Consider the following 15042-nt stretch of genomic DNA (forward strand, 5'->3'; position numbering starts at 1 on the left):
TAAATTGAAAAGAGGAAAGATAAAAGAAAGGAGAAGAAAGTTGCACAGTAAAAGAGGCTTAAAATATATAGCAAGCAGATGCAATGTGTGGTCTTTGTCTGGATACTGATTTGGTAAAATTGTGAAAAAACAATGAAGCAGTAAATAAAATCCAGATACTGACTTAATATTTAACATTAAGGTTTTAAAAAGTCTACTAATGGTATTGTGGTTATGTTAAAAAAAATAGGCTTAAATTTTAGAGCTGCAAGCTGCGTAAAATGATATCTGGAATTTGTATCAAAATAAATTTGGAGGAGTAGAGGTACAGAGAAAAAAGCTACATGGGGTTCCATTACACTATTTTATTTTATGAAATTATGGCATGAAAGTTGAAAAGTATAAGAAAATCTCTATAAAGTGTCAGGTAGAGTAGAGAATTTCAACTTTCCTTGAGCACTGGCTAAAGGTAAATTCCAAGCCCTATAGATCCTTAATGAAGTCCATTATGAAAACTGAAGATTATTTCTGGAAAAACAAAAAACAAAATACAAACCAAAATTCTGTACCAAGACATAAGTAACACACAAAATAAATACAAACTTAAGGATAAACATATGGCAAGAATATTTAAGATAAGTCATAAATAGCCTTAAATGACAAATTATTGTTTTTTCTTTTTTTTTTTTTTGAGATGGAGTCTTGCTCAGTTGCCAGGCAGGAGAGTAGTGGCGCAATCTTGGCTCACTACAACCTCTGCCTCCTGGGTTCAAGCGATTCCCCTGCCTCAGCCTCCCGAGTAGCTAGGTCTACAGGCACATGCCACCATGCCTGGCTATTTTTTTGTTTTTTGTTTTTTGTTTTGTATTTTAGTAGAGACAGGGTTTCACCATGTCGGCCAGGATGGTCTCAATCTCCTGACCTTGTGATCTGCCCACCTCGGCCTCCCAAAGTGCTGGGATTTCAGGCGTGAGCCACCATGTCTGGCCAAATTATTGTATTAATTCTTTCTGTATTTAGCTAAGTGTTCCTTCTTTAAAGTGCTTTAATTTTAAGGTACTGGGTCTCTAATCTGACTATGTATCAGTATCACCTGAAGAGCATTTTAAAGCTCGTTTCTAAGAAATATTTTCTAAAACAGAATCTCCAGGGGTTGAGTAAGAGAAATTAAAAACATATTCTTTAAGCTCCACACAGTTGATTTTGATGTTGAGGCATAATGACTTAGGCTACAGACTAACAGTTTTTCTTATGCGATTATTGTACTTTACAGATTCTAAGCCATTAGCAGATTAAAATATATCATTTACCTCACAAAGGTAGAGGGAGCTTGCTGCATCTCCCCCATTACAACTGTAGCTTAAGAGCTACTGCTTATATCTCTGAGAACTTCTCACACTCTGTTTTTGGCTCTTTCTAGATGCAAGTTCTTTGGGATAAATATTATGTGAAAGAATTTAAACAATAAAAAATAAATTTAAATAAGTGAAAAGCAACAATTTAGAAAGCCCCTAAACAGCACATTTCAGTACAGTACCCTTGTTTCAGCACCAATGAAGCTAAGAGTTAACTAAACTTGCCAGGTGAGTAAATAAGGATGGTTGGCAAGGAGGAAAAAAAAAAAAGTAGGGAAGTGAAAGAGGAAGAACAAAAAGAAGAGGAGTAGGAAAAAATAAGTGTCAATACTTGTTTCAGATGCCATGCATGTTGCTATAATGAACTTCCCTGGTCTACATTAAAAATCAGTAATCCGGCCAGGCATGGTGGTTCACACCTGTAATCTCAGCACTTTGGGAGGCTGGGGTAGGAGGATCATTTGAGGCCAGGAGTTCAAGAGCAGCCTGGCCAACATGACAAAACCCTGACTGTATCAAAAATAGAAAAAATTAGCTACACATGATGGTGTGCGCCTGTGATCCCAACTACTCAAGAGGCTGAGGTGGGAGAATGGCTTGAACCTAGGAAGTGGAGGTTGTAGTGAGCTGAGATCATGCCACCTCACTCCAGCCTGGGTGACAGTGAGACTCCATCTTAAAAAAAGAAATTAGTAATCTACAATGGAGTCTTCTTGCTTATTATTTATTTTCCTCTTTCCATCACAGATTTGTTGTTATGCTAAGAATATACTTTAAACTACTGAAATTGTCCATCTTTGAATGCCATGCTTAAAGCAATTAGTGGTAAGAAATACTTATAATTTTACTAAGAACAAACTTACCTGAACTTTAACTTCCTGGTGGCTGAGCAGAGGAACCAAATGAGGAACTATTCCAGAGTCTATTACCATCTGTATTTGTTCATTGCCAGCATCAGTAAGGTAAGAGAGGGCCCAGACTGTGTCTACCAATATCTAATGAATAAAATAAAAATTCAAACAACTTTTAAATATTTTCTCATTTTAGTAATTCTTGACCAAACAACCATTCTAAGATTGTTCAACTACCTTCTTCCTTCTTTTCTTCTCTCAGTTCAATTCATTAGAATCTGATCACTATGGTATTAAACATCATCATCTATAAATGTCTGTACTAAGACGTACATCTTTGAGCCATATTCAGGATTCTGATCCCAGATTAGTATCCAATCTTAATTCACTAAGATACAGACGCACACTACACAGCTCATAAGACAGGAGAAAAAGACATTCTCTTTCCCAAAGGCTGAGGGATAACAGGTCCAGAAACATTGTGGCTCATGTATAAAGCTGGAAAGACTACATGTATCCAACATGCACAGTTGTTCAAAACATCTGGGCTAGATGAATATATTCAAGGAGTTCTCTAGTATCGTTAAGTACCATGTAGATATGCCTAAAGCCAATAACCCAAGTATTTGTATTATAGTATAAAATACTTTAATCTTTTCCAACCAGTTTGTTTTGCCTTACAGAACTGGAGGCAACTTTTTTTTGTTTTTTTTAAGATGGAGTCTCGCTCTGTCGCCCAGGCTGGAGTGCAGCAGCGCGATCTCGGCTCACTGCAAGCTCCGCCTCCTGGGTTCATGCCATTCTCCTGCCTCAGCCTCTCCAGTAGCTGGGACTACAGGCGCATGCTGCCACGCCTGGCTAAGTTTTGGCATTTTTTAGTAGAGACGGGGTTTCACCATGTTAGCCAAGATGGTCTCGATCTCCTGACTTCATGATCCGCCCGCCTCGGCCTCCCAAAGTGCTGGGATTACAGGCGTAAGCCACCGCGCCCAGCCAGCAACTTCTTAAATAGTGGAAGTCCCCTACAGCTGCAGATCAAGACATTAAAATAATCATAGGTCAATCTGTGAGACCTGTAATTAAAACAAAAAATACGTACTTCACTACAGCTGCCACTTATGAAAAAAAAAAAAAGCCTGTGTAATCAACTTCTACTAAGTAGCCTACTATTTTTTTAACGATTACATCTTTAAGTACAACGGGCCACGTGTTTGATCTTTCCTAGTACGTTAGGTCCTAATTAGAAGTTATGACCAAAGGCCAGTATGACAAACAACTGTAACTGCTGCAAATAAATACACAAATTATTGACAAAGACATGGGAATAATTGTGCCTAAAACTACTTCTAAAGCCTTTCCAGAATATGAACTCTGTGTCAAGACAAGCTGGAGAAGAGTAAAACCTTTAAAACTATAAACCAGGCAGGGAGTGGTGGCTCACGCCTGTAATCCCAGCACTTTGGGAGACCAAGGCAGGTGGACTGCTTGAGCCCAGGAGTTACAGACCAGCCTGGACAACACGGTGAAACCCCGTCTCTATGAAAAACAGAAACAGTTCGGCATTGTTTATTTTTTCTTGTTTTTATGACCCTGACTTTAAAAAAATAGTAAAACTGTAAACTAATGTTATGCTTAAGACACCCAAGAGAAAATAAAAAAATAAAAAAAGATTAAAAAAACCCAAAAAGACACCCCAAAACTCCTAAAAGGTGAAAATAGTGCTTTGCCATTGTTTCTTAGGAAATTCAAGAAAGCTCTAAGGATATTTCTAATGTAAAAAGAAGACATCAAATGAGAGCTCACACAGGCTGGGTGTGGTGGCTCACGCCTGTAATCCCAGCACTTTGGGGGGCCAAGGCGGGTGGATCATGAAGTCAAGAGTTCAAGACCAGCCTGGCCAACATAGTGAAACCCTGTCTCCACTAAAAAATGCAAAAAAATTAGCCAGGCGTGGTGGTGGCGGGCACCTGTAATCCCAGCTACTTGGGAGGCTGAGGCAGGAGAATCGCTGGAACCCAGGAAGCAGAGGTTGCAGTGAGTGGAGATCATGCCACTGCACTCCAGCCTGGGCGACAGTGTGAGACTCTGTCTCAAAAAAAAAAAAAAAGAGTTCACACAAAAAAATGATATCAATATATGTGAAAAAACCTAAATTTCAATTTGCAAATGTAACTGAGTTTCTTTTCTGGAATATCAACATATGCTAAAATTTGTTGACATAGGCCAAAAATTTCAAGTTACTTGCTCATAACTGTATATAAAAGCTAGATACATGTTTTTAAAGGACATGTCACTAATATGCTCAGATCAAAATCATAATTCAAATCAAACTTCTAACACATTATTTAGTAAGCAATATTATTTGTTAATCATGTTACTAAAAAGAACAATGCAAACAGGCTTGAGAAATTCTTCACGATACATCAAAGGCAAGAAAATGGAGTCACAGTCTCATCTAGATTGGAGTAAATAGGTGGAAAGAACACAATCTATCTATAAATAAAGTCAACCAAGATGTCTTGTTTTCCAGTAGAGGTATAAACTTTGAAGTTAAATCTTTCTTGCTAATCTATTTATTTATTTATTTATTTTTGAGACAGGGTCTTGCTCTGTCACCTGGGCTGCAATGCAGTGACATGATCACAGTTCACTGCAGCCTTGACCTCCCAAGCTCAGGAGATCCTCCTGCCTCAGCCACTGAGTAGCTGAGACTACAGGTGCACATCACTATGCCTGGCTAATTTTTTGGTATTTTTTTATAGAGACAGAGTTTCGTCATGTTGCCCAGGCTGGTCTCAAACTCTTGCACTCAAGTGATCCTCCTGCCTCAGCCTCCTAAAGTGCTGGGACTATAGGCATAAGCCACCACACCTGGCCTCTTGTAAATCTTTCAAAGCAAAATATTGCAATTTACAATTTAATCAAAGAACTTGGCTATTAAGGAGCCAAAACCAAAAATTACTTACACATTTTTTAAGATCCTAAACTATCTGGGGCTAAAAACAAAAACTCTACCACAGAGATCATGTTCATCTAATGAATTTTATATATTATGTCACTGTTTGATACAGTAAAATTCTAATTTTAATTTGTTCCATACAAATTAAATTCTGGCCAAAAGGTATAGGCCTTTAAATTGTAAAAAAATGAAGCAGCTTATCTAACACTGGTCACCATGCCAAACTGTTTTTAAAGAACCACATGAGTTCCTGATTGTTGCTAAACATTTCATTCATGTGTTTTCCCTTACCCATTATATTCCTGGTTTCTCTAACACACCAAAGGCTGGTCTGGCTTTTACAAGCACTCAGGGCAGTTTTTCACCTCATTCATACTCCCTGAGTTGCTTTTTCCTCTGCCATCTGTGTTAGTAAAAATAAGCAAAATATATTTGCTATGTTTAAAACCTTGCCTGCACTGATTTTTTTTTTTCCCGTTGTTTGGATAATCAAGAGTTATCTTGATAAATGAAGCCACTGCCAGTCACTGTAACTGAGAAATAGAATAAAAATGGAATTAAAGGGCAATTGATGTCCATGGTTTGGTATGTGTATATGAATACAAATCCATGCACAAACATTTTCCTTTTTCATCTTTCAAAAAACAAAAATAGCACTATTAGTGTGTGCTTTCATTGGCCAAACTGTCAAAATGAGCTTCCGTAAAAAGCACAAGAACAATTAAAGACATGATCTTAGTAACAGAAATCACCACTAACTGGCAACTTTAAAAACTTTTAATGTCAGTTTTTATAACACTAATATATATACATACACACAATATTGCCCAGGCCAAAATAACAGTTATGCTTTATTTCTTAACTGGTATTACATTTTGTGATATAGATAAACATAGAGTAAATATAAAAATATTATAAAATAACTAATCTAATATAAAATAACTCTTGAAATGGGAAAATCTGATAGTATGCTGACACAATGTGTTAGTATAATATTTCTCCCCTATGTCACAGGGGAAGCCCTAGAAATACATACATACATACATACATAAATATACAATGGGACACATTTACTCACATTTACGTCTGTGTGATGAATTAAAACACAAAGGGCTGGAAGAATCTGAGGAGAGAAATATGTAGATTTAAAAACATGCACAGATAAAAAACATATATATAATGGTATCTCTTTTAATTTTTTTTTATAAGTGTTTACCTCCTGAATGGTTTCCATTGGTGGTGGTGGGTCTTTGTGGCGACATAAGTTGACCATAACCCAAGTAACATTTCTTAAGAATGTTATAGGAATAGATGGACTTATGAAGGAAAGTAAAGGTTTCACAACTCCAAGACTTATGACATAATCTCTACACTGGGGTCCATCACCTGTAGAAAAAAAGGATTAATTAACTCAATAAAACATACTGACAGTAAGCATTTTCAGAAAACACAAAGCACCGGGAATATGCTGCTTCATGTATTTTATTCAGATACACTGTTCAGTTTTAGACAGTAACAAGCAGGCTCACATTCAAGGTCTCTGAGCCGAGAGAGGCAACATAAGGTGATAAGGTATTCTTTTGCACATTATTCCCATCTTCAGTATTTTGCTGCTCACTTAATTAAACTGCTGCTTTTATCTTCTCTCTCAACGATACTCTCGGTTTAACAAACTTTCATGTGATAAAAAAGATGTATCAAGAAAATATTTGTTGAATTTGTACTTATGATCCCGTATCAGAGCATCAAGGTTATGAACTATAAATTACTCTATACACTTAGAAAACTATGTCAGAAAAAAAGGGTGAACCGGTGCTAGAATAGTGGTTCTCAATGTAATTATTGGGCTCTAGCTCAGGCCTCCTGAAGCAGAAACTCTATGGGTCTGGAATTCTGTGTTTTAACAAGCACCCCACGTAGTTCTGATTGCATGCTAAGGTTTGAGAACCACTGCTGCAGAGAACTGCCAAGTTTAATTTCTGTATCTAAAGCATCGCTGCAGTTGCTAATATGAAGCCATGTTGAAATGTTACCATAAGTGAAAGCACCTTCCCTTGCACTATAATATCTGGAGATAAAATGTTTATTCTTTTTGCGTCTTTATATTCATGTTAATTACGGAATGTCACTGGAATAAAAAAATGAAAGATCAAGATGCTGTATAATAGCTCTAAATCTAACATTTGGTATAAAACCAAAAGAGTGAGGGACTCTGGATATAGAAACAATAGCATTCCTCATAGTATAAACCCAATGTCAAGAATGGTTTTACAGAGAAATTCTCCCTTAAAAACTCATAACCACTCTTTACTTTCATGTTGACCCTGTATAAGGGCAATAAAGAGACGGCATATCAAAGCAACAATGATTATTTCCATGCAAGAATAAACAATTTGGCAAAAATAATCTTTAGAATCATTCTCCTTCACTAGATTAGCAAGACCCCTACAAACAGCACCTCAGCCCCCACTCATAACTGTTAGGTCTCTGAGCTATACTGGGGCACAATACAATTCAGATTTTTTCCATCCTTTACTGGAGAATAGTTCTTTGAATTTTTGAGTTTATACTCTAGTTAAAAAAACAAATCCTTGAAATATCAGAATTGTCTTTATTTTCCTTACAATTATTTATCAGAGAGAACCTGAAAGTTATGGTAATCACAGTGTTAAATATTTAACTAGACTGTCAAAAGGCTATGGTTATCTCTTGTTGATTCATGGTGACAAGAAATAATATTACTATATTTTATACATTACTAAATTCTAATGTACTAAAGTCTGCAAGAGAGAAAAAATTTCATTTTAGACTCTTCTCAGAACTGTCATTACAGAGAAAAATTATTGGTTTAAGTTTTGCCTTTTTTCTTGTTACTTTCTTTGATGGAGAAAGCTGAGAAACAAAAATGGACCCCACTGATCAACATGGGGGTTAGGGGAAGAAAAAGTGGATCCTAGCATGAGACAGAAGGTCTAAATTGTATACATCTTGCATAATTATTCAAATAATTAAGAGCTGACTATATACCAAAAAAAATGGTATCTTAAGCAACAAAAATTCTATTTACTATGACTTTATGCTTTTACAGTAATACAGTTCAAATTTCTGTAAGCTATTTCACAAAAACTAGTACTGAAGGCAAACTGTTTTCCCTTTTGGATTACTAGTAGCTATTTTTATTACTTAGTATATGATAACAATTTTTGGACTAGTATTACAAATTTTATACAAACCTATGATATTTCCCAATGCCCACACTGCTTGCTCACAGACATTCTGATGGGGTGAATGGAGAAGCCTCAGGAAAAGTGGCACAGCATCTGATGGAAGAAAAAATAACAATACTTAAGGTTGAAGATACCATAAACCAAAAATCAATCTTTATTTTTTTGCTGAGACCTCAAAAAAAAAGGGAACCTATAAAAATATACTTAAAATATAGCCTCATTAAATGAATTTTATTGGAATAGCATTATTGGAAGAATTTTGACCAGCAACTATTTACTCGGTATCAAAATGAATTATCCAGACAAATGTTAAATTAGGCTTGTGAAATTTCATTAACAATTAAACCTGGAATTAATTTCAAGATTAATTCCTTATAGATTAAGTATTATCTCTAATTTGAAAAAAAAAAAAGTACATTATTGAAGTAACTTTTTTTTTTTGAGACGGAGTCTCTGTCATCCAGACTGGAGGGAAGCGGTGGAATCTTGGCTCACTGCAACCTCCACCTCCCAAGCTTCAGTGATTCTCCTGCCTCACCCTCCCAAGTAGCTAGGACTGTAGGTGTGAGCCACCATGCCTGGCCAATTTTTGTATTTTTAGTAGAGACAGGGTTTCACCATATTGGCCAGGCTGGTCTCAAACTCATGACCTCAAGTGATCTGCCTGCCTTGGCCTCCCAAAGTGCTGGGATTATAGGCATGAGTCATTGCACCCAGCCTGAAGTTACTTTTGAACACAAATTTATGTTAACAACATGTGGGTCTTTAAGACAGGCCAGTGATTCCTGGGCCATGTGGGATCTTCCGAATCAGAAAGTGATTCTGTTACTCAACAGGATGGGAAACAGAGATAGGTCTGTATCTGAACAAAATACTGCACTGAACAAATGACTCTTCTTCTTTCCTTCTGATATTACTTTAAAAAGCACTATTTAAGTATATGTAGCTCAATCATGCTTGTAATATAATAAAAGGTAATTCACTTATGGGTTTGTTTTTGAGATACTGCCTCACTCTGCTGCCCAGACTGGAGTTCAGTGGTGCCACCACAGGTCACCGCAGCCTTGACCTCCCCTGGCTTAAGTGATCCTCCTACCTTAGCCTCCTGGGTTGTTGGGACTACAGGTACATGCCACCAAGCCCGGCTAATTTTTTTTTCCTGCATTTTGTAGAGATGAGGTTTTAGCATGTTGCCCAGGCTGGTCTCTAGCTCCTGGACTCCAGTGATCTGCCTGCCTCAGCCTCCCTAAGTGCTAGAATTACTGGCATGAGCCACCATGCCCAACCTCATTTATTTATTTATTTATTTATTATTTTTGGTATATTAAAGCAGACTAGCAGGGTCAAAAAAAATTATAAGCCTCTTTCTAATCTTTAGAGAGCATACATAACAGAAAGGAAAAAGTGTGAGAGGGAATAAAACATTGTTATGAAACCAAAAAATTTACCTAACAGTCAGCTATACAAAACCAAAAAAACCACAATAAAAACCACCTGAACCCAAAACTAAACCAGTTTTAATAGGATGTGAGGTAATTATCTTTTCTAAGTAATATTACAACACAAGTGTCTCTAGTAAAATGATTATTTAGATAACATCTTTGTTCCCCTTCAAAATGTACAAATTAGTGCTTACATTTTTAATAAGTGCAGAGAAGTATGCTGCTTACATAAAGAGGATTTTAAAAGTATCTTCTTTAAAATTATTAATTTCTTTGTTTGGTAGAACAATCAAATACTATTCATGAAGACAATACATGTGGGTTCTTACTTCCAATAGTAATTTTCCACTTACATTTCTTGAAACAAAAAAAAAAGCAATCCTATTATAATAACAATGAAAAAAATATTCAAGTCATTCTTTCAACTAGGTCTACTTTATAGAAGATTTCTTTAAAATATATGATATGGCCGGGCGCGGTGGCTCACGCCTCTAATCCCAGCACTTTGGGAGGCTGAGGCAGGCAGATCATGAAGTCAGGAGATCGAGACCGAGACCACCCTGGCTAACACGGTGAAACCCCGTCTCTACTAAAAATACAAAAAACTAGCCGGGTGTGGTGGTGGGCGCCTGTAGCCCCACTACTTGGGAGACGGAGGCAGGAGAACAGCATGAACCCGGGAGGTGGAGCTTGCAGTGAGCCGAGATCGCACCACTGCACTCCAGCCTGGGCGATAGAGTGAGACTCCATCTCAAAAAAAAAAAAAAAAGAGAAAAATCTCATGAAGAGAGGCTGAGGCCGGGTGTGGTGGCTCATGCCTATAATCCCAGCACACTAGGAGGCCAAAGCAGGTTGATCAGTTGAGCCCAGAGTTAGAGATCAGCCTGGGCAACATGGTGAAACCCTGTTTCTACAAAAAATACAAAAATTAGCTAGGCACAGTGGCACATGCCTGTAGTCCCAGCTACTTGGTGGACTGATGCAGAAGGGTCTCTTGAGCCTGGGAGGCCGAGGCTACAGTGAGCTGAGATTGTGCCACTGTATTTCCAGCCTGGGCAAAAGAGTAAGATCTTGTCTGAGAAAGAAAAACAACAACAACAACAAAAAAACAAAAACAAAAAAAGAGAGGCTGAGAGGCAATGTGGCAACAGGAAAAACTCCTTTATTTCTACTGATGTCCTATAAATAAAGTGTAACAATAATAATGTAATCTGCTACTATAATTAGGAAATGTTCTCATATTTAGAAAAGAATCAAGTGAATTTTTGGAAATACAAAAAACATCAGTCACCAGAATAAGAAGATTAAAGTAACATACTTAAGTTGACCTATTTCAATAACTATGTAGTAGCTATTATTTTATAATTTAAATTGCCATAGTCTTTTGGGAAAATCACTATTTTTTACTGACTTCTTTTAAAAAAAATCACAATTATGTTTATTAATAACCAACTTACTGGACTGAACTACTGCTTGAGTTTGTTCAGAAGTTCCAGATGCAATGTTTGTCAAAGCCCATGCAGCTTCAAACTGTAAAGAAGGACTACAAAAAAAACAAGTATTTTTAAACAGCAGGGATTTTTACATTGGGCCAAATATCTAACCATTCTTCCTTCTACCATTTAAAATGCATTAAATATTTTGTTTCAAACGTTATCTATCCATCCAGCATACTTTTTTAACCCTTAACAACTGTTTAAAACATCTCTTCAGTATAAAAAGCATACAACCTCCTCCAGCATCCCTATTTTTAGTAAGAAATCTTTTTTAAGATACTTGCATACTACTCCTCAAACAGTTTTCTCAAGTACCTATCTGGTCAAACTAGTTCTTGCCAATTTTCAAAGCTTAAAAGTTAAATTTATCATTCTCAAGTTCTTTTTTGGCTACTACCTTCATCTCTTGGTGTTAACAAACCTTGCACTGCTTTTCACTTTGACTTTTCAACTCCATCCCATGGCCCTTTTCTTCTTTCTTTAAAGATCAAACTAATTACTAGAGAGTCTTGTCTTCTCCAAAGGATACATTCTAAATTAAAAAAAATAAATAAATAATGTACTCACTTGTCATCTCTTTCAAGACAATGGACTAAAATGGGCAATATTCCAGATTTTATTAAGTCATCAATTGGTGGATTTCGATCACTGGACAAAAGCTTCCTGTTAGAGATAAAAACACTCTTGTGAAACTTAATAACATACAATATTATGATTAAATTTAAATTCATATTTGACAAATATTAACATAAATCTGAATATTTGGTACAAGTGCCTTTTCTGAAATTAACAATTTATATAATGCAACCTTCTCTCTAAATTTATAAAAAGATATACAAATTAAATTTATAGAGATGACAAATAATTAGAAAAATAAGAATGTAGATATGAACCACTTTACTTTTTTTTCTGAGATGGAGTCTCACTCTGTTGCCCAGGCTGGAGTGCAGTGGTGCAGTCTTGGCTCACTGCAAGCTCTGCCTTCTGGGTCCCAGTGATTCTCCTGCCTCAGTCTCCCGAGTAGCCAGGATTACAGGTGTGCACCACCACACCTAGCTATTTTTGTATTTTTAGTAGAGACGGAATTTCATCATGTTTGCCAGGCTGGTCTTGAACTCCTGACCTCAGGTGATCCACCCGTCTTGGCCTCCCAGAGTGCTGGGATTACCGGCGTCAGCCACGGAGCCTGGCCACTTTACTAGTTTTAATGGTACAACAATATTATTCCCTCAGTAAAGTCCTGACTGTGACTTATAAAAAGAAAACTAATTTTTAAAAAATATATGTTACTTTTGGACATAATTTTGAGTTCAGAGAAAAAAATGGGCAGATTTCTTCAACATAGCATTTACCTTGCTAAGAAAGGAATTAAGAGGTCACCAACATATCCAAAATTATTCACACCAGGTCACAATAGAGTCAAATGACAAAAGCAGGTAGTCTGCTGAAATATGTTATAGCTGATATTAGTCCCTAATTCTTCATTCTACTTTACACACCAAATTAAAGGCCATAAAAGTTCAACAACATTTTCATCTCAGCAACTAAAGAGAAATGGAATAAGCACAGCAACTGACAGGAAAACAGCCAGACAGATGCTAGAGAATCTGAGGTAAAAAAGACAGACACATCACTGCTCTCATGGAGCTTATAAGATAAAAACAAAACCTAGTGCCTATTTTCACATGTGGGAGACTACAGGTTTAGCTGATAAGTCCTCCGTGTGGCCTAATCATATCTTTATCCACTGGAACACCCTGTATTACTATATAAGAGCAATGTTTATGAAAGCTTAACCAAATCATTTCCCTATATAAACTATGTGATGGCTGCTTATTTACTACCTTTATCAATGTAAACTCCTTGACCTAGCTTTAAACTACTTCACAAGTTGGCTCCATCTTATAACTAATCTTATTCTCTGTAACTAAACAATAGGTTAGTCGTCTGTCACAGCATTTCAACCGAAATAAGACTGAACCTATCCTAAACCCCTCACTTGAAATGCCCGGTCTTCTATGTATTCAAACTCTATTCAAAGTCCATTTCAAGTTCTATGTTTTACATAACACCATCTTTGAATTTCAAGAGGATTTATACAGCATAGCCCTATGTTTGGTGTTATCACTACTTATTTTTTTTGAGACAGGGTCTCGGTCTGTCACTCAGGCTGGAGTGCAGTGGTGCCCACCTCGGCTCACTACAACCTCTGCTTCCCAGGTTCGAGCAATTCTCCCACCTCAGCCTCCCAAGTAGTTGGGGTTACAGGCATGTGACACTACACCCAGCCAACTTTTATATTTTTAGTAGAGATGGCGGTTTCACCATGCTGGCCAGGCTGGTCTCAAACTCCTGACCTCAAGTGATCCCCTGGCCTCAAACTCCTGACCTCAAGTGATCCCCTGGCCTTGGCCTCCCAAACTGCTGGGATTACTTACAGGCGTAAGCCACCGCGCCCAGCCCCCTATTTTTTAAAATACAGTTTTGCCTTTCCAATTAGCTTATAAAGTTCTTAAAGAGAAAGAATTATACCACATGCTATTTCCTCAACACATGACACAGTGCTTAGCATTAAGTGGAAATTAAAAAAAAAAAAAAAAAAAAACACTTCGAAGAAGTCTTAACCCAGCCTTCTCAAACAAGGTTTCATGAGATCAAGGGTCAAAATTTAATTTAAAAAATTTTTTTTACACTTCACTGAGGATATTTTAGAAGAGAAATGGCTTTTATTCTTTACATAATGGTGAATAATATAATTTTTACAAAATATAATATAAAACCAGTTTGGTGCCACTGTCTTGATTTGCATTAAGGAGCCCGCAATTTTACTCACAGTTGCTTTGCAATACCAGTGTAAACATTAACACAGTGAAAAAAAGGCAAATAAAGTCTTAGAATTATTATGAAAATCAGTTTGCTCTTGCATACCCACGAAATTGTCTTGGAATCTCCCAGTGATCCACAGGTCATACTTTGAAAACCTCTTAGGATACACTGGGATTTAATTTTCTTGCAGATTGCATGTTGAGAAGAACTGTCCCAAAACTATCCAATATTCAACTCTGACAATGGTGAGCATAATCAATTTCTTAATCATTCTTCCTATAAACATTAATTTGCTATTTTGCAATGTGAATGGTTCTGAGATTTTCCTGCCTACATAAAGAATTCCTATCTAAGAAATTCTTTTACCTCTGATACACAATACTGTAATTTTATAATTTCCCTATCCGTTCTAAGTTATTTAAGGTGGATAAACAAATACTGGAAAAGTCTAATAAATATAAAACAGATTCGTGCAGCACTGGATAAGGTATTGGATAGACCTACAAACTTTTTCCACTTTCAAATTCTGTAACTAGGATCAGTTTCTTACTTGTCTCTTTCCTACTGATAAACTCAACATAGGGTGTTATTCTTATATTCATAAATATACAAAGCAAACACTAAATTGCATTATGATACAACCATGTCTTCCCCAACCTATTTATTAATACAAAGGTCTCAGTAATAGATTTTTCTGCCTCTTCCCTTAAAGTATGAGATCACAGTTTTCACAATAGAAATGTGCAAAACAGGCAGGGCACGGTGGTTCACGCCTGTAATCCCAGCACTTTGGGAGGCTGAGGCAGGTGGATCACAAGGTCAGGAGTTCAAGACCAGCCTGGCCAAGATGGTGAAACCCTGTCTCTACTAAAAATACAAAAATTAGCCAGGCGTGGTGGCGGGTGCC

At 36.8% G+C, this 15042-nt stretch overlaps 1 protein-coding gene across 1 annotated transcript in view; it reads right to left on the bottom strand.

Annotated features, from left to right (window-relative positions):
* Positions 1-15042, bottom strand: part of KPNA4 (karyopherin subunit alpha 4) — a 65214-nt gene that overhangs the window by 18509 nt on the left and 31663 nt on the right. The window contains exons 6-11 of the mRNA XM_002814246.6: positions 11877-11972; positions 11271-11356; positions 8378-8464; positions 6361-6530; positions 6223-6267; positions 2198-2329 (exon numbers count right to left, since the gene is read on the bottom strand). Of these exons, the coding sequence (XP_002814292.1) occupies positions 2198-2329; positions 6223-6267; positions 6361-6530; positions 8378-8464; positions 11271-11356; positions 11877-11972 (616 nt within the window). The remainder of the gene's footprint in view (positions 1-2197; positions 2330-6222; positions 6268-6360; positions 6531-8377; positions 8465-11270; positions 11357-11876; positions 11973-15042) is intronic.

The sequence above is a fragment of the Pongo abelii genome, chromosome 2, assembly GCF_028885655.2.
Source record: "Pongo abelii isolate AG06213 chromosome 2, NHGRI_mPonAbe1-v2.0_pri, whole genome shotgun sequence".
In the NCBI taxonomy this organism is placed as follows: domain Eukaryota; kingdom Metazoa; phylum Chordata; class Mammalia; order Primates; family Hominidae; genus Pongo; species Pongo abelii.